The following is an 18,754-nucleotide window of genomic DNA, read 5'->3' as shown; positions in this document are numbered from 1 at the left end:
CCATGCACTGAGGTGCAGAGTTGCTGGAGGCTGACTGCATGCAGGTGGGCTGGAGAAAGGGTGGAAGCAGCTCACCTGGAAGCACTCTACCCCCAAAGGGAGCATGACTTGATCCTGGGATCAAGCAGCAACACTCACTTCCCAAATGCACTGCATTCACAAAGCTCAACGTCAGATAAAGGGGGTGAGGGCAGGTAAAAAAGAAACTATCCAGAATCTCAGTCTAGAAGGTCAGTGAGTGATACAGGTTAGAGTTCACATGTTCCAAATGGATGACTCATTAAGATAAGTCTGAAAAAGATGCTATCAAGAAGAAAAGAAACAAAATAAAATAAAAGATAAGTCTAGGTTTGTTTTTTATTTTGGGGGTGGGTGCCAGGGGAAAGAGGCAAAAGGTATAAGGAAAATTACTTTCCATAAAGTGGTGCTTTGCTCTGTGGCAGGGATCAGACCTAGCTTCTGTCTTCAGGAAAACTCACCAATGTATACACTGTAAAATTATGACTTTACAGAGGGCTAATGACCTGCTAGAGAACAGAGACAAGAGCTCTGCTTGGGTTATTTCTGGAGGATTTAAGAGATGCCAAGAACAGCACTTCCCCAAGCAGAAGAGGGAGATGACAGCCCTGGGTACTTGCATCATCGATACAAGGCATTAGCCTTTCAGCTCACCTGCAGATGAATATGGATGACGGGCTGATAGCCGGAGCCTCTACCTCAGGCCTCTTCTGCTATGTCACATCTTATAAATTCAAAGAAGTTTTTCAACAGTGAGTGCTTGACCAAGGAACAAACCCTAGAAGGATGTCCCTAGAACAATTTCCTTGCTGACTTAAAGGCACTTTATTTTAATCAGCTCCTAAACTTCATTTGTTCCTCTGCGTAACTAACTAGCATATTTCACAAACTTCTTTGTCACAGGCTAAAACCAGGCTATTAAACACTAGAAATACCACTGGGCTAAATAAAATCCTCATTTGGTTGATTGTTAAAACATGTTTGACTCTGTCTCTACTGCTAAAATACATGTAGCTTTTTTGCTACTGAAGAGAAAGTCACTTCATTACTAAAGTAAGGTTCATACTAAGAAGAATATTCATTCAATATCATCAGACTACTCTTCTCCTTGTAATAGATATGTAAATTGAGGCAACCAGATAAGCCTTGATCCAACATTCCAAATTCTCACTCAGGAACCTTTCCCAGATCTTACCAAATAAAGAACACAATACTCCTGGTTCCCACAAATATAGTATATCTGTCTACTCCCTCCCCCTTTCCTTCCCCTGATTTTAATACAGACAAATAGAATCTCTTGCTGTAACAGTTACCACTCACATCAAATACTGTCAGAGAGAAATAAAAAAACAAAACCCAACCTGAAACATGCCATGACACAAAATATCTTCACAAGGTATCCATGTTTCAAGATGTAACAGCTGATGGAAAGAATATGAGGAAACAGAAACTCCTATACTGCTGGCAGGAACCCTAACCAATGCAAACATTTTGGAGTGCAATTCAGTAAAGTGTGTAATAATACACCACTTCACTTCTAGCTGCCAGCTCCAGAGAAACTCTGCAGTAACATTTATGGAAACAAGCTAAAGGTTTCTCAGTAGGAGAATGGATAAATATATGAAATTCAAGGTTACTTACAGATGTTGTTGCTTATTAGATTGACTCTCAATTATGCTTCTTTAACAGTCACTTGCTTAGATTCTGCTATTTCTAAAAAAGGTACATCTGAAGGTTCTCTTGCTTTTTTCCCTCCACTATCTAAAAAGGTCATTTATACTTTTGCACAGGGAGATGCTCTTTGGGGCCCATCAGTAGTACCTGCCCTACATTTATTATTCCAGTAATGGAGATAACACAAAGAGTTATCTTACACTGCCTGACCTGTCCAACAGCCAGGCACAGCCCAGCATGGGCCACGTTTCAGTCTTTGAATTGCAAAAATTCAAAGGCTGCCAGCACAACTGATACAAGTAAGACAAGAAGAGAAAAATTCAACCTTTGGCTAATCATCAAAAACAACAATTGATCTGACTTATCATGTTCCTAACTTAAGAAGCAAATATGCTTACTTTGTTTCTTAGAGAATGAGTGCCCTTTCCCAGAACATGGAAAGCTAGAGTCCCTTACCTTATGAATCAGAAGAGTACCTATTAATATTCAGATAAAGGTGAAAGTCAGTGTGCTAGCTGTGAAAATCTACTTAGTTATCTCATGATAAATGACATTTGAGAATAATTAGCAGACATACAAATGACTCAGATGCTTACATTTTCAGGCATAAGCTTCCAACAGTAGGGGCCCAAGAAAAAGGTGGGTTGCCCATTCTCAGTAGTTTTGAACAGGCCAGGTATATTCCAAAGTTCTTGCCACTGAGTTATTGGAAGCAGGCTCCAATGATGCTAAATAGGATGGCAAGTTTTATTTTCCCTGAAGAGACTAAGTATTGCTTGGCAGATATGTACTTCAAACTAAATAAGCAAGGCTGGGGCTTGAGTGTCCATTTCCTTCCACTAAAAATAGAGAACTCACCTCTGGAGCAACAAAATGCTGAGAGCAGCTGGTCCAATTCACACTGTACTGCTTTTAGTTAGGTAAAGGGGTCAGGGTAAAGTAAGAGGGAAGAGAGAGGATTTCTTACACAGACTCCATTTCCAAGTCATCTTCTTCCTGAGAAAGTTGTAGGTAGGGATTATCTGAAGCTGGGCGGAATTTATACCCAGTCAGAACAAAGAATATCAGTGTGGCCATTTCATCCAGGAGCTGAAAATTTTAAAACACCCCAAAATAAAGGGATTAGCAATACTGTTCTTAATAGACAGCTGTGGAACTAAACAAATTAACACATTCTCTCTCCAATCCAACATTCTTTAACTACTCAAACACCACAGTTCATTGCTAGAAACTTCTTTAGATGTGTTGAAGCCTCAGCCAGCAGCATTATACCCAGAGATGACATTTTAAAGTCCTTGCTTTACTGAAGGGATGCAGATTGTGCAACAGGACTGATTGCAAAAATTCAGAATTGGATAGCACAATACTACCTAACTGTAACACAATAATGTTAGAACAATGAATGAAAAGTTGAATGTGAGAATAATAGAGGGAGGAGGCCTTGGGGCACAAACGAAATCAGAAAGAAAGATACACAATAAAGACAGAGATGCTATAATCTAGGAATGCCTAGAGTGTATAATGATAGTGACTAAAAAAATGTTTTTGCATGAGGAAGAACACAGGAACGTCAATACTGCAGGGTATTGAAAATAGATGGTAATTAATATTTTAAAACTTTAACTTAGGCGTAAGACTAAAGCAAAAAATGTTTATTTGGTACAAAATTCATATTTTGACTAGTGTCTTTCCTAATATAACTTTTGTGCACCGCTTAATTAAACACCATAAGTACATGGACCCTTGAGTAGCACATCAGATTTTGTAGGTTTGCCCAGAGTGATGTCCCAATAAATCCCACAGTGATTTGAACAGTGAATAAAAAAGTAATTGCAAAGTCCCCTTAGGGGAATGGTGAGAAAGGGGGAAAATTCAACTTCCCCAAGTTGAATTCTTGATATTCTCACAAGCAGTGGTAACAATTAACTGAGCCCTCAATCTTGGGGTTCGTTCATATGTAACTTAACCCCACAAAAGATAGGCTAAGCCTATTTAAAATTAGACCTACAAGTCACCCCCAGAGAACCTCTTTTGATGCTCAGATGTGGCCTCTCTCTCTCAGCCAATACGAGAAGCAAACTCACTGCCCTTCCCCTCTCTACATGGGACATGACTCCCAGGGGTGTGGACATTCTTGGCAACATGGGACAGAAACCCTAGAATGAGCTGGGACTCAGCATCAAGGGATTGAGTAAACCTTCTTGACCCAAAGGGGAAGAGCAAAATGAGAAAAATAAAGTGTGAATGGCTGAGAGATTCCAAACAGAGTCAAGAGGTTATATGTATTCTTACGTATTATATAGATACCACCTTTTTAGTTAAGGTGTAATGGAGAGGCTGGAGCGAAGTGCCTGAAACTGTAGAGCTGTGTTCCAGTAGCCATGTTTTTTGAAGATGATTGTATAATGATATAGCTTTCACAATGTGACTGTGTGACTGTGAAAAACTTGTGTTTGATGCTCCTTTTATCTACAGTATGGACAGATGAATAAAACATATGGATTAAAAATAAATAAATAATAGGGGGAACAAATGTTAAAATACATTTATTAGATTGAAATGCTAGTGATAAATGAAAGGGAGGTATAAGGGGTATGGTATGTATGAATTTTTTTCTGTTTTCTTTTTATTTCTTTTTCTGAATTGATGCAAATGTTCTAAGAATTGATCATGATGATGAATATATACATATAAAAAAAGTTCTTGCTTTAACCTGTGTCATCATCGGTATCTTTTAAAAGCTCAATATATACACACATATTCCATCAATGCCTAAAGTACAAAGTGAGTTCAAGAAAAAATAAGCCTCAAAATCATTTGGTGATTTATTCTAGTTATTAAGCATTCTGGTATATTGCAAAGATATTTTGTTACTGAAATAGTAATGGGCAAAGTAGAAGGGAGTTCTGGATTCAAAGCAATTTAAGTCCTGTCGCTGAAGGAAAAGACCAAATCTCATCCAGATTTTAATAATATAGGACAAACCTTAATTTCTCTGCCTGAGGCTTTTCTGCCCAAAGACTTTTAAGACTAAAAACTAAAATCAATAATGCAATTATTTCCAGACTTCTCATGTAACCCAGTAACTTTCCTAGATAAACAGATAAACTTAATTGCAGATCAGATCCGTAAGCATATTTTACCGATTACTCTCAGATAAATTATAATACCTCAGTTTACACTTGTGATTATTCTTCCACCCAAGACTTTACAATCTCAGAATTCTGGCACTGTCCCCTCTTGGCAGCATACCTGATAGAGCCACTTCCACTGGAATGGTACAGCAAGTTTGAGGAGAAATGCAATGATCCTTGTGAAGTATATGTAACATACAATCTGTGTGCAGAAGAAAGAAACAAGAAATAAAATCAATACTGAAATTACGGTACCACTTTCTTCCAATAATTTGCTTTTACAAATTAACTACAAAAACAAAACATATTCCCAGCCTTTGAGAAACATTTTCCAATAGTAATAGCAAAATAAAGCCACACAGGGAAAAATTCTTTTACTGTCACCAGCAGATACTATAAACGTTCCAGGTACACACTCAAAGCAGCAGAAATAATACTAGGTACTCTAGGCAGGTAGGATGTCTAATTTCTCTTCACTGGGACAATGGTTCAACATGCCAGCCATAGAAGCATGCACGGCTCACTGGGACCTGAGCCTGCTCAGTTCCAGGGCATTAAGGCCAACTGCCCTGACCTGGCCATCGAAGACTACTCTTCATAGACACTACATCTGAGGGGAGAGATGTCTCCTGTACCTGTGCTGGTGAATGACATAAACGCCAAGACAAAAAAATCAAAAAAAGGGTTGGCTGCCCTGGCTTCACTACTACTGATACCTCTAACATTTGTTCAAGCAAATGAACGGTCTAAAATGACAGTTAATGCCAAAACCATAGTTGAGAAAAGACTTGGAAATTTTTTTTAGGAGATAAAAAGTAAACTCTAAAAGACCCCTACATTATATATGCCAAGAAATCATGAGCCTAATAATTTATAGCAAGTCCTGACTTTGATGCTGTGCTTTTCATATCCATCACAGCCTGTTTACAGGTTTTACAAAAACTGCCCCAAGTTTTCTGTTATTAAGGGAAATATTTTTACCATAACAGTTTTCTGCAAGGAAATTTGAAGGAAGAAGAGAAAAGTAAACATTATATTCTGATAATTCCTTTTCAAGGAGGGAAATTCTCCTTTACTATGTACTGCCCTTTTGCCAGGCAGACACTGTGCTAAGAACTTCACTTGTATTATTGCTTTAAATCCTCAAACCTCTCCTGTGAGGTCAGTATTCTTATTTCCTTTTTCTATATGAGGAAACTATATACTCTAATTATTTTAAGTGGGGGGGAGGGGAAGTAATGGAAGAATATTATGGTATAATTCCATTTTTATAAATGAATAAAAATAGCTAATATTAGCATGGCATATGCCTAGAAATAATCACTAAGCTGTTAACAGTGATTACCCTGTGGGGAGGGAGAGAGTAGGATAGAAGACCAGGCTTTTGCTGTGTTTATAGAATCCACATGTTTTTTAAAAGCATGTATTGCTTTTCTAAGCATCTAAAACTAAAATCTAAAAAGTAACTCAGATATTTAGTGTCCTATTTAAAAATAGACACTTTTTTTGTGTAAATCACTGCATTAGTATTAACAATATTAGAAGCAATTCAAATGACAATAGTAGGATGATTAAGCAAAATATGGTCTATTCATTCTATGAAATATACAAACATTAAAAATAATAGTTAAAAAAGTTTTAATGACCTGGGAAAATGCTTATACTATAGATTCTTCTTCTGATTCTTCTCAATCTCCCTGACCTCTCAGCCCGTGGTACTCAAAATGTGGCCCACTGACCAGTAGCATTCCCTACGAGCATAATCTGATTTTATAAAATGAAATTTGCAGGTTGCTTAACACCTTATGGTTTCACCAATGCTTTGGAAGCTAATTTGTTTTTTTTCCTTGAATTCTTCTTATTTACAGCTTTAGGATTTTTTACTCACCAAGACGTAATAATGTCTGAAAAGTTTCAGCTTTGCTAAGTTAATAGCAGCTAGGGAGAAGAAAGAACAAAAATGAAAGGTTCATTAACTTATTTTAAAAGCAACTCACATTCAGGCACCTTTGCAGTCAAGAGACCAAGTCTAACACAGATGAATACTGTCCAGGGACATGTCTGTATTTCTGAAAATATAACCATTTGACAGGATCTCCCCCAATTACCAGGAAGAACTGGAGTTCTGGGAGCAGCAGGCTGGGTTCCAGCTTCAGTAGGCTAGAGCCAGCTCACACTAGCAAATCAGTGCATCTCCCAACCCTGGGTTCAGCAGCTTGAAATTGGTCATGATTGGAGGATACTGACACTACAGAAACTGGCAAACACTACTAATCAGGACTTTACTTTTCCCCCAGAGAGCCAATGTTAAATATTTTCCAGCACACCACCTGCACCTCCACAAGGACCAGTCTCATAATGGTCCCAGAGCACCATCTGCGGTAGCCTCCCACTATCTTAGGGCATGAATTCAGTTAACCCATCTGTACATTTTGCAAATTTCACTTAGATTTTCACTAAGTGCTTTGTAATAAGCCCTTTAAATATGACCTCCCTGTTGATGTCCTGTCTTCATGATCACTCAAATTCAGCTGAGCCAGGACAGTTAACTTCCTGATACCGCCTATGGTTATGAAATATTGATGACCACAGAGGGTAGCCTCACTCCCTCGCCAATTAGCAATCCTTTCATTCATCATAAACATTCCTGCAGGGGGCAAATTAATTTTGCTTAATAGCATTTAATTACTGATTCAGTTTAAGAATGGGACTCGGTAGTGAAGGTAAGAATCTCCTCTTCTTCCCCTCTCTGGCTCATTATTAGTGGAGGGCAATCAAGCTTATAATTCTAAGGGAAATTCCTTGAATCCTAAATTATCTTCAAGATGATTATCGCCTAATAGTAAGTATTTATAAGAACCTCCTCTGAGAAACTGAAGGCAATAATGAGGGGAGGTTCAGAAAAAATTTCAGGGCAATTCTAACTTCCAAAACTGAGAAGATAAAACACCCACAGGTAGAGTTGCAAAGGATTCATATACACAAACAAACATTTGAGTAAGCAAACACTGAATAAGTAGGTAGGTCAGCAAATGCTTTCTTATCTAGTAATTTCTCCAGTAGTCTTATTATTTTTTTAAGCTAAATCTCTTTGGTCATCATCCATTGTTTTACTCAGTCAACAAAATTTTACTGATACCATACTCTGTGCCAGGTGACACAGCTGTAACATAGATGGATGCAGTCTCTGCCCCAGGGGAGGTTGCAGTCTCATAGGGAAAAAAGAGGTATTGCACCAGTAATTATTATACACTCATTTAATGAAAGGTGAACATAATATACTACAAGATATGAGTATATAATCAGGATACTCCTTCTAATCTAGATGGATGGGGAAGGTTTCACTGAGGACAAGAGAAATATCGGATAAATCAATTACTAAGAACTTAAAACTTCACACACTTCTATGAACCAGTATTTCCTTTGTGTTGAACAGCAAAGCACATACAATTTCTGCTCATATTAGCAATGGTCAAAGAAGTGGCCAGATCATACTGTACTCTGCCCCATAAATCCAGTTACTTTATGGGAACTGAGGCCTTTCTAAACAAGTTAAATACTGCTTGACTATGAACACTCAATTCTCTTCTTTGTAAATAAGTGAGGAAAAAAAATGAGACCATTTATATAATAAAAACATTTTAAAAATCTCTTCTGAATTTTTTTTTACTAAAATGAAACTCCTACCTTCATCAAGAACCACCAACAAAATCAAGAAGTGCTAGCTCAAGGAAAAGCATGGCTGCAACAGACACATTCAAGGAAGGCCTGCTAACCCAGATGGGGAGAACAGGGAGAAAGGAGTAGAGAGGATTTCCCAAAGGAAATGATGCCTAAGTATAAGCCTGGATGCAGCTCAGGAATGAGTAAGACTGGAGAGAGGCCAAGTGGAAAGTTCGTGAAAGCTAAGAGGCGAGATAGTATCACGTGTCAGCTAAGGGAAAGCAACTTAGGACAGCTGGACATGGAGAGGCTAAGGAAAAGGTATGGGTTAGAAGTAAAGCTGAAAATTAAGTACAATGCAAATGACCATGAACTTTTTGGTAATGTAAGTTATTTGGACTTGATCCTGAGTGCCCCAGGGAACCTCCATGGGGTTATAACTATTTTTAAACTGTGTTCACATATATATTAAACACAAAATTTCCCATTTTAACCATTTTATGTGTACAATTCAGTAGAATTAGTTATATTCACAATGTTCAGTTACCATCACCATCATCTCAATATTAAAACTTTTTCATCATCCTAAAAAGCTTTGTACCCATTAAGCAACAACTCTCCATTTCTACCCTCCACCCTCCTACCAGCCCCTGCTAACCTCTAATCTACCTTCTATTTTCATGAATTCGCTTATTCTAGATACTTCATGGAATCATACCATATCTGTCCTTTTGTGTATGGCTTATTTCACTCGGCATTATGTTTTCAAGGTTCATCCATGTATGAGAATGTCATTCCTTTTTGCAGCTGAATAATATTCCATTTATGTATGTACCACATTTAAGTAGCACAGTGTCATCATCTGTTCTACATTTTAGAACAATCTCTGTAGGAAAAAGATGGAGAACGAGAGTAAGAGCCCACATGAAAGCAAAGACTGAATTTGTGGAGGCCCCCGTGGTGGGCTGAATTGTGTCACCCAAAAAGGTATGGTAAAGTCTTAAACCCCAGGACCTATGAATGCGACCTTATTTGGAAATAGGGTCTTTGCAGATATAATTAAGACGAGGTTATACTGGATTAGGGTGGGTCCTAAATCCAATGACTGATGACTTTATAAAGAGAGAGATTTGGAGACACAGATACAGAGAGGGAAGTTGGCCACGTGAAGATGGAGGTAGAAATTGGAATAACACAGTGAAAAACCAAGGAACACCTAGGATTGTAGATAACCACAGAAGCTAGGAAGACATAGAGACAGGTTTTTCTCTAGAGTCTTCACTGGAAGCATGGCCCTACTAATGCCTTGATTTTGAACTTCTAGCCTCTAGAACAGTGAGAGAATAAATTTCTGTTGTATTAAGCTATGAAGTTGGTGGTAATTTGTTACAGTACACCTATGAAACTAAAACACCCCCCCGCACCCATAAAAGGTGGTGAGATTTTTTCTCTTATCAATGTAGAGCAACCAAGATATGGACAGGCGAAGTGAACAGACTGATCCTACTTGGTTTTTGCTAGGTGAGAGGGAGGAAAGGAGCATCAGACACAAGGTTTTCAGTTATACAGGGCCTACACTCTTAACCACTCTGCTGTTCTGTTTCTTACTGCAGTATATAAGCTACCTCCCTGCCTTTATTGCCTGGGTTTGTGACTAGAACTAGAATAAGGGATGCATCTTGGTAAAGCAAGAGCAAACACTATTACATGTGGGACTTGGGAGCCTGAACCCTACAAGCACCAGTCTCATAAATGAATGTCTTATATAACTAGAAATGATATCTATCTATCATGATGGATGGGTTTGGGGAAAAATCTTGAGCAGAGAAGTTGAGGAGAGCAGAAATAATTTTGTAGGTGAAGTATGATGAGTCCCCTCCCTTTCACAGGGAAGGAAATGATGGTGGCAGGAGTTAACCGAGACAAAGTAAAGGAGTCAACACCACAGGGCTTAACGAAGTACACAACAAAAGCCTAGGGTGTGTGGGCAAGGGAGCGAAAGAAGCTATATCTGGAGTCACCCTAATATCATGCACCACCATGTCTCAACCTTCCAGACTGACTTTTAAGATGCTCTCTGAAAAGAGGCAGGCTATGAACTGAGACTGTATGGCATTTATAAAAAAATTCACATCATGTACCTGCCATTCCAAGGCATGTTATGACTAGCAAAAAGATCTTGTGAACAACCAGAATTCTGCCTCTAAGAAATGCAGCCATAATCAAGTAGAGCTCAAGACTCTTCCCCAAACCCATCCATCATGATAGATAGATATCATTTCTAGTTACATGTAAGACATTCATTTATGAGACTGGTGCTTGTAGGGTCCAGGCTCCCAAGTTCCACATGAAACAGTGTTTGTTCTTGCTTTACCAAGAGGCATCCCTTGTTTTGGTTCTAGTCACAAACCCAGGCAGTAAAGGCAGGGAGGTAGCTTATATATCGCAGTAAGAAACAGGGCAGCAGAGTGGTTAAGAGTGTAGGCCCTGTGTAACTGTGAAAACCTTGTGTCTGATGCTCCTTTTATCCAGGGTATGAACAGATGAGTACACAAATAAGGATAAAAATAAATAAATAAAAGGGGAGGAAATAAAGAGTAAAAAATTGAGTAGATTGAAATACTAGTGGTTAGTGAGAGGGAGGGGTAAGGGGTATGGGATTTTTTTCGTTTTATTTCTTTTTCTGGAGTGATGCAAATGTTTTAAAAATGAACATGGTGATAAATACACAACTAAGTGATGATATTGTGAGCCACCTATGGATGGACTCTATGTGTGTAAAAATTTCTCAATAAAAATATTTAAGAAAAAAGAAAAAGAAAAAAAGTGCAGTCCCTGTACATCTAATCATCTTGGGTCCAAATTTTAATTCTGCGGCTTACAAGCTATGTGACCTCAGATAAGACACCTAATCTCTCTGTAAGACAGGACTAATAATACCTACCATTAAGGTTGTTGGAGGAATTAACAAGACAGTGCATGGAAAGCAAACAGCACATAGTAAGAAGCAGTGAATGTTTGATAGGATAGTACTAATAATCAATAGGTAGGTCCAATACCAAATTTGGCATATAATGTTTACAGAGTGGCTGCCACATTTGGCAGGAATACAGTAAAGCTGGAACAAATGGTGACCTGAGGACTGCTAGAGAGCCCTGGGCTCCCTTGGAAACAGTGCTACCATATGCACACAATGAGTCAGGACGTTGAGCAGAAGATGAACCAGCTCTGGGGAGCTTGAAACTTCCCCAGCATTATACGATGATGAGTGATGCAGCAGGTCTCAACCTGGAATCCCAAGCTTTGCTTTTCTTCCAAACAAGACTTTCCTGGAGTTAAGAATGCTAACAGTTAACTGCTGACTGGACAAGGAAGTAGTGGGGCTCCCAGAGGAATGAATGAAGGTTCACCAAGTCTGAGCTGGCTATTTCTGGTCCCATCACAAGGAACAGCAAATATGGTAAAAGAGTGAGCTTGATGAGAGCCAGGAGACCAGAATTCTGGTCCCTGCACCATCATAACTCAGTGTGCCTGATTTTGGCCTACCACTTCCTTCTCCAGATATTGGTCTCTTCATTTGGAGAATAAGTTTGGAGATGTGGGGGAGGGGAAGGGGAGTGGTAAGGAAATGAGCTAGAATTCTACACAGCAATACTTCTTAATTGGGGAGAACACCAGAAATCACCTGGAGGGCTTTACAAGATGTCCCAGCTGCCCCCCCCCCCCCCCACCCCAGACCTATGGAATCAAGCCTGGGTAATAAGGAGTTTGAAAAACTTCCCAGGAAGTGAAAGCAAATGGATGGGGGAGGGAGTAGTCACTCATATACACTTGCTTTAGGAGCACCCACAACGCTGACCTCTTCTGTTGGGAATCTACTCTTCCTACTACTCACTCTCAAGAAAATAACCATGACTCCCAACTTTGGCAAGTCCTTCTTACTGATGAAAGTAGAACAAGTGCCCACTGAAGCAGGAAGTGCCACAGCCCTTTCAAATACTTAACTAGTCTCTTTCAACCAAGGGCAAAAGAGCTAATTCACACCATCTAGAAGAGATGCTGTCGTATCCATAGATTTTCACCTTTCCTCTTTAAAAAGTAGGCTGTCAAGAAGATATATTTCCGCCTTCTTTCTCCACTTACTTCTATGATTTTGTAACCATTACAATGATAAAAACAATAGCACTGATAGTCACCATTTATAGAGTGATTACTTTGTGCGAGGCACTGGGCCAAATGGGACTGTTTCAGGCTTCATCTTAAGTGATCTTCAGCATAACCTCTATGAGGGAAGAATATTGTTACCACTGTCTCACAGATAAAGAACTGAAGCCTGGAGAAGTTAAGTAACCAGCCAAAGTTATTTACTTAAAAGCAGTGAAGTCAGTACTCAAACCAGTATACCTCTCTCCAAGGACCAAGCTCTAAACACCTACTTTGCTATAAGACAAAGGCAATTCATAGTTTTATAATGCACTGGCAGCTCAGGCAATGCAAGCATTGTTCAAAATACCAGACAATGCCCAGGAGTTGCCAGCAATTTATTTTAAGGAGTTAAGGCTGTCATGATTTATGTGACACACAGAAGCAAAGGCCTGAAACAGCCACTTAAAAGGTGAAAAATTTCCAAAACAATGTTTGATGCTTCCCTAGGTATAAGGAAAGCCTCAAGGCTTGAAAACATTCATACTTACCCATTATCCTTTCCCCCCTGCTTCCTACCTGGCATACTTCAAACGGAATTTTGAGTCAAACATAAAAATTAAAGAAATAAGGATGATGGCAAAGCCTGGTTGGCATGAGACTCAGAGTTTTAGCATTTCCCCAGTGTTCTTAAGTTGGGTATTCAAGCTCACTCTGCCTGGGGGGAAAGGGAGTGCGTGCCAGTCAGTCAAGCACAGTCTGCACAGGCTGCACAGCCCATTTCAGTAACCAGAAAAAGATACCAGAGGCTGCAGGCCACAAGCTGAACTGAGACAGACCACAATGACCTGAAAGCATCAATTTTGGGGAGCAGTTAGCTAACAAGGTAACCTCTGGCCACCAACTAGGAGGAGATTCCAATAATCCATCTAACAAAGCAGTATCAGGATCAAATATGGAGAAAGGCTGTGATGAGACAAGAACAATATAGAAAATGAAATTCTTTGATTCTCAAACTGTTAAGTGTTACATGAAATAAGTGATTCACTTTCAATAGTCATTTAATTAAATAACTCAAATATATACTCAAGAGAACTGAAAACATACATCCACACAAAAACCTGTACAAGAATGGTTATAGCAGCATTATTCATAACAGACAACTAAAATGTCTAAAGGTAGAAACAACTAAAATGTCCGACAACTGATGACTGGATAAATAAAATGTGGAATAGTCACTATAGTACATTATTTGGCTATAAAAAGGAATGAAGTACTGATACATGCTACAACAGGGATGAACCTTGACAATATTATGTTAAGTGAAAGAAGCCAGTCTCAAAAGACCTCACATTTATAACTCCATTCATGAAATGTCCAGAAGGAAATCTAAACAGAAAATCAATTAGTGGCTGCTTAGGGCTGGAAAGGGTGATAGTTCAAGGGTTTGGCGTTCATTTTTGAGATGATGAAATGTTCTAAAATTGGCTGTGGTGATAGCTGCAGAATCTGTGAATATACTAAAAAACACTGAATTATATACTTTAAACACATAACTTGTCATGTAAATTACATTTCAATAAAGCTTTTTTTTTAAAAAATGACTCAGGAAGGAATAAAGTCATTGAACTGAACAGAGAGTTGTACATCTTATTATAAGCAAATTATATCTTAAATGAAAAAATGCATAAAAGAAATAAACCAAAATGGCTCAACGGAGTGGCTAAAGAACATATCACACCAGGAAAGAGGAACTCTGTAAAAGCTTTCTGCTGTCAATTCTACTAAATTTTTACCTTCCTCTTCACTTCTACTCTAGAACCATGGTAAAGGCACCTCAAGAGAATAATGTCCTAATGGCCTGCAATCTCAGACCCTGCTCCTATCAGCCTCCTCTGGCTCTTGGCCAGCCTGCAGTGTGTAGTCGCAATGCTGTGAGCTGCATCAGTCAGGCATCATGTCAGAGGGTGAAGCTCCACTGAGGTACATACTGCTCCCTTTGGCTGTCCACTGCACAGATTCACAGTCAGCAATGAGCCAGATGAGGAAGAAAGTCAGACTTTGCATTGCTCAATGACACAAGGAGGCCAAAAGCAAGAAAACTCTTCAGTAAGAGAAGAGGACTCCTGAGAAGACTGCCATAATCATATGAGAAGAGTTGGTTCATCAGTGGCTCATGACAAGGAAATCAAATACATGTTAACACTACCGCCAAGTCCTGGCAGACCCAGGGAAGCAGACCCAGGGAGGACCACTAACCAGGCCCAATGAGTAGCTGAGGTCCCCCCCAAGGTATTTTAGGTTCCCAATATTTAAAGGCATAATAAAAAACTGGCAATGTCTCCATGACAAGGCTGCTTCTAACACCAGTGATATGGGAGGCCTCAGAGTGGTATCACTGGTCAATGGATTATTTTTAAAAGCTGAGCAGAAGCCATGATTAGGTTGATGATTTGTTGAGAAACAAATAGCTATAAAAAGGTTTCTGGTAATCAAAAGAAAATTAAAAACCACTGTATTAAGCCAGTCTAATATTCCCATTTTCTCGTCTCAACAGTCTATTTAGAAGTAGTTTTTAAACCTTTCTAGGGTCCCAGACCTCTTTGAAAATTTACTAAAAGCCACAAAACCTCTCCCCACATGCACAAAATCTCACCTAGTTTCTGGGGTCCACAGGTTCCCACACCCACCCCACCCTGTGTAATGCATTCACAGATGCCATGAGAACAACATCTGAGTCAGAGGGTCAGCCACACACTCAGTTGAGATGGGCCCAAGTGCAGAACAGAATACTTTGAGGGCCACTTCACCTCGTATCATAAGAGAGACCCAGGAACTTCTTAAGTTACATACATCCATTTGCCCAAAGAGAAAGTACTCTTTGCCTGCCTACATTCTCCCTTTCCATAGCAGTAGACTGTTTACAGTCCTCTAATGGTACAACTTCAGGCTTCTGGGACAGGTATGGATTTACAGGCTTATGTTCTAGCTATATAGGGAGAAAAGTTTCTGAGTAACCAGATAAAAGGAGTTTCATCTCTTCTGTCTCTTCTCTCCTAACCATGAAATAATGCTCCAAAGTGGAAACCCAACAGACCCTTCTCAAAAGCAGTACAGACAATGGCAAAATGCCATGTTGGAGGAAATCAACGAATCATTCTTGACCAGGCTGCACCCAGTTCTAGCATCCTCCCCACATGCTGGAGAAACAGAATCATAGTAGAATGTCCAGCTGGGAGGTACCTTTCATTCTCCTGTTCCCCATCTCCCTCCTAAGGCTTCTGTCCTGAATCTCCAGATTTTACCTTATAATAATTCTCAACGACTGCAGCACCACCAGTTCCAAGAATGGAAAATAAATACCTAAACATGTCACAGCCATGACGCACATCTGATTATTTCTCTTCCTTTCTCACCTGTAGGTCTCTCGTTAGGTTTGTTTATTTGAACACAGCCAAACAAAACAGTTATTTGGCATGAGTTGCCTAGACTTAATGGACATCTTAAACAGCCACGAGCATCTGGACAAGTAAGTCTCAGATGAGCTCAAAAGGCAAAGGAAAAAAGAAGCAGGAAGACTTCCATTAATTTTCACTGTTTTTATACAGTCAGCATGACCATAAGAAACAGAAGAAGCTTATTCCCTAACATGATGCTTCCCACACTTTTTGTATCAAGACATTGTTGACACTTTTATTAAGGACTCCAAAGAACTTTTGTTTCTATGGACTAGATCTAACAAAATTTACCATATGAGAAATTAAAACTGAGAAACTTTAAAAAATATTTATTAATTCACTTAAAAATAACAAAAATAAATCTATTATATATTGAAATACATAATTTTTTAAAATACAAATAACTCCAAAATAATTTTGTGGAGAAAAATGGAGCTGTTCTACATTTTGGTAAATCTCATCAATTTCTGTCTTAGAACAGCTGAATTCTCAAATCTGCTTCTGCATTCAATATATCGCAAAAGATTGTTCTGTTTAAAGTATATGGAGAAAATATGGCCTAAGATATAGGCCTTTTCACATAATTATGGATATTATTTAAACCTACACTAAAACTTGACAATTAGTTTCTTAAAATATTACTGTAGTGGGAAAACTAATAAAGAATCAATGAACTTTTTATACTCTGGTACATTAAAATCCATCAGTCCATCTTGCACCTTGATCTTTCACACATGCATGAATATGTAACATCTGCATTGGTCATTTAGAAAACACTGTTTCACTGAGTTACGTAGATCTTCTAAATACTGAAACATTTTATTATAAAATATTTTTAAAAACAACTTGTTAATATCACCCCAGCTTATTTCAGTAGTCTTTTAAATACTGGGAAACTGTCAAACTCACAATGGAGGATACAAGTTTTCTTAAACTCTAATTTTCACTTGAAAGCACAAAGGCAACAAATACTGTCAATTGCTTTCCTTGAAGTGACAGTTTGAATTCATTCATTTTCAAGAAAATGTCTACCAAAAACCCAAATGTAACTAACCATTATCTGTGAGTCATTCTTTCAAGTAAAAATGATACTCCATGGAAAAAGCAGTTAGTTCAGCTTGCAACTCAAACAATCAGTTGCACACAGTACTTTCCCTCAAGACAACCATGTACTTCAGGAAACAGAAGTGCCTTATGCATACTTTCCATTCCTTACACAGAATACTAAAAGGCATGTAACCAAGGGTTGAGATTTAATAACATTAATAGTTTTTACTATCTTATCAAGGCCATTCTTAAGTGAAATGAGCTTTCCCCTCCTTCTGAAAGCAGGTAGCAGTGAAGTATGTAATAATCATTATTACAGTTTGGTGCAACTACCTTGATTTGTGCTAGGGTGCCAGCCATTTCATTGCTTTTGTACCATGAGTGCAAATGCCAAAAGTGAAAAAGGCCAATAATGTATTATTATAAAAACCGTTTAACTCAAAGGACTCCCCTGAAAACTGCTGCCCCAACAAATACTTTTCATGGCCACAGTTACTTTCACAGCATGGCAGTAGCTCAGAATAAAGCCATTATTCCATAAACCCTGCAAAAAGCCAACTGTCATTTCTGTAAATGCTTTTGAAGCTCACATAAAAGCTAAGATTCCTCAGAATATTTGCTCTGAATTTTCCTCAGAAACCAAGGGAAAAAAATGGATGATCAGAAGCAGACTCTGCTAATTAAATTTATGGTATATACTGCCAAGCCAGTCCTGTAAGTAATGACAATGAAGAAAGAGACGGCAACAGGGGATGTAGGTTCAGCAGCCACAGAAGTCAATAAACCTTGGCAGAGAAACCAGAGGTAGGTATATATGTGGCAAGACTCAATTAAACTTTCTCTTAGAAGACACAGCGCAGCAGTGAATCTAAATGACAAGGAACCAAGAGAAGCAATAGCATGTGACAGAAGAGATACAGACATGGCTTTGTATGGACAGCTTTGTCCTTAATGTTTTCCTTTATACTTCTCTCAGGAATCAGTCAAAAGGAATCCTGAGACAAAAAAAAAATCCATTTTCTGAAAGCTATACTCATCCAGGACAAGCAACTATAAACAACAGTTCTCATCATTGGCAATTAGTCAGTCAGGACTGTAGCTAAACTAAAAATTATATTCTTAAGTCCAACTTGTTGTCCAAGGTCATACAATGAGTCAGTGGAATAATGAGCCTAAGAAAGGAACCAGAATGTTCGGCTACATCCAGCAAAGTTTTCCAAATCCAATAGAAAACATTATTGCTCATGGCCTTTACTTTTCCAGTCACCTCTACGATGGGCGAAATTTCAGGAGGGGTGAACTGAGAAGCACAGATGGTCTACAATGATCCAGGAAAGCCGGCAGTGTGCTCACTCCAGTTTTCCTGCACTGCCTCCCATTCATTCTGGCATGGAAAAGCAATGCACGATCACACTGCAGTCACATCTGAGGTTTGGCTTGCCAACATGGAGCCTATTCCTGAGAGTTCTCTGTAAAGAAGACTTTGGCTGTGAGAACACGGCTGTCTTGACTCTAAAGTGTCACAAGCATAAACACCTTCAAAATAGAGCAGGAAATATATATTTGTAGATTAGCTCAAAAACATCCCACAACCTAAACTCAATTTAGTCAAAGTTA

General features: G+C 38.8%; 1 protein-coding gene across 2 annotated transcripts in view; it reads right to left on the bottom strand.

Annotated features, from left to right (window-relative positions):
* Positions 1–18,754, bottom strand: part of GPR107 (G protein-coupled receptor 107) — a 141,523-nt gene that overhangs the window by 29,629 nt on the left and 93,140 nt on the right. For both annotated transcript variants that reach the window (XM_077147116.1, XM_077147117.1), the window contains 3 exons: positions 6,715–6,764; positions 4,945–5,028; positions 2,660–2,781 (listed from right to left, as the gene is read on the bottom strand). In XM_077147116.1, the coding sequence (XP_077003231.1) occupies positions 2,660–2,781; positions 4,945–5,028; positions 6,715–6,764 (256 nt within the window). The remainder of the gene's footprint in view (positions 1–2,659; positions 2,782–4,944; positions 5,029–6,714; positions 6,765–18,754) is intronic.

The sequence above is a fragment of the Tamandua tetradactyla genome, chromosome 2 (assembly GCF_023851605.1).
Source record: "Tamandua tetradactyla isolate mTamTet1 chromosome 2, mTamTet1.pri, whole genome shotgun sequence".
Taxonomy (NCBI): domain Eukaryota; kingdom Metazoa; phylum Chordata; class Mammalia; order Pilosa; family Myrmecophagidae; genus Tamandua; species Tamandua tetradactyla.
Note: the sequence above shows the minus strand (reverse complement) of the source record. Positions and strands in the feature narration are given on the sequence as shown.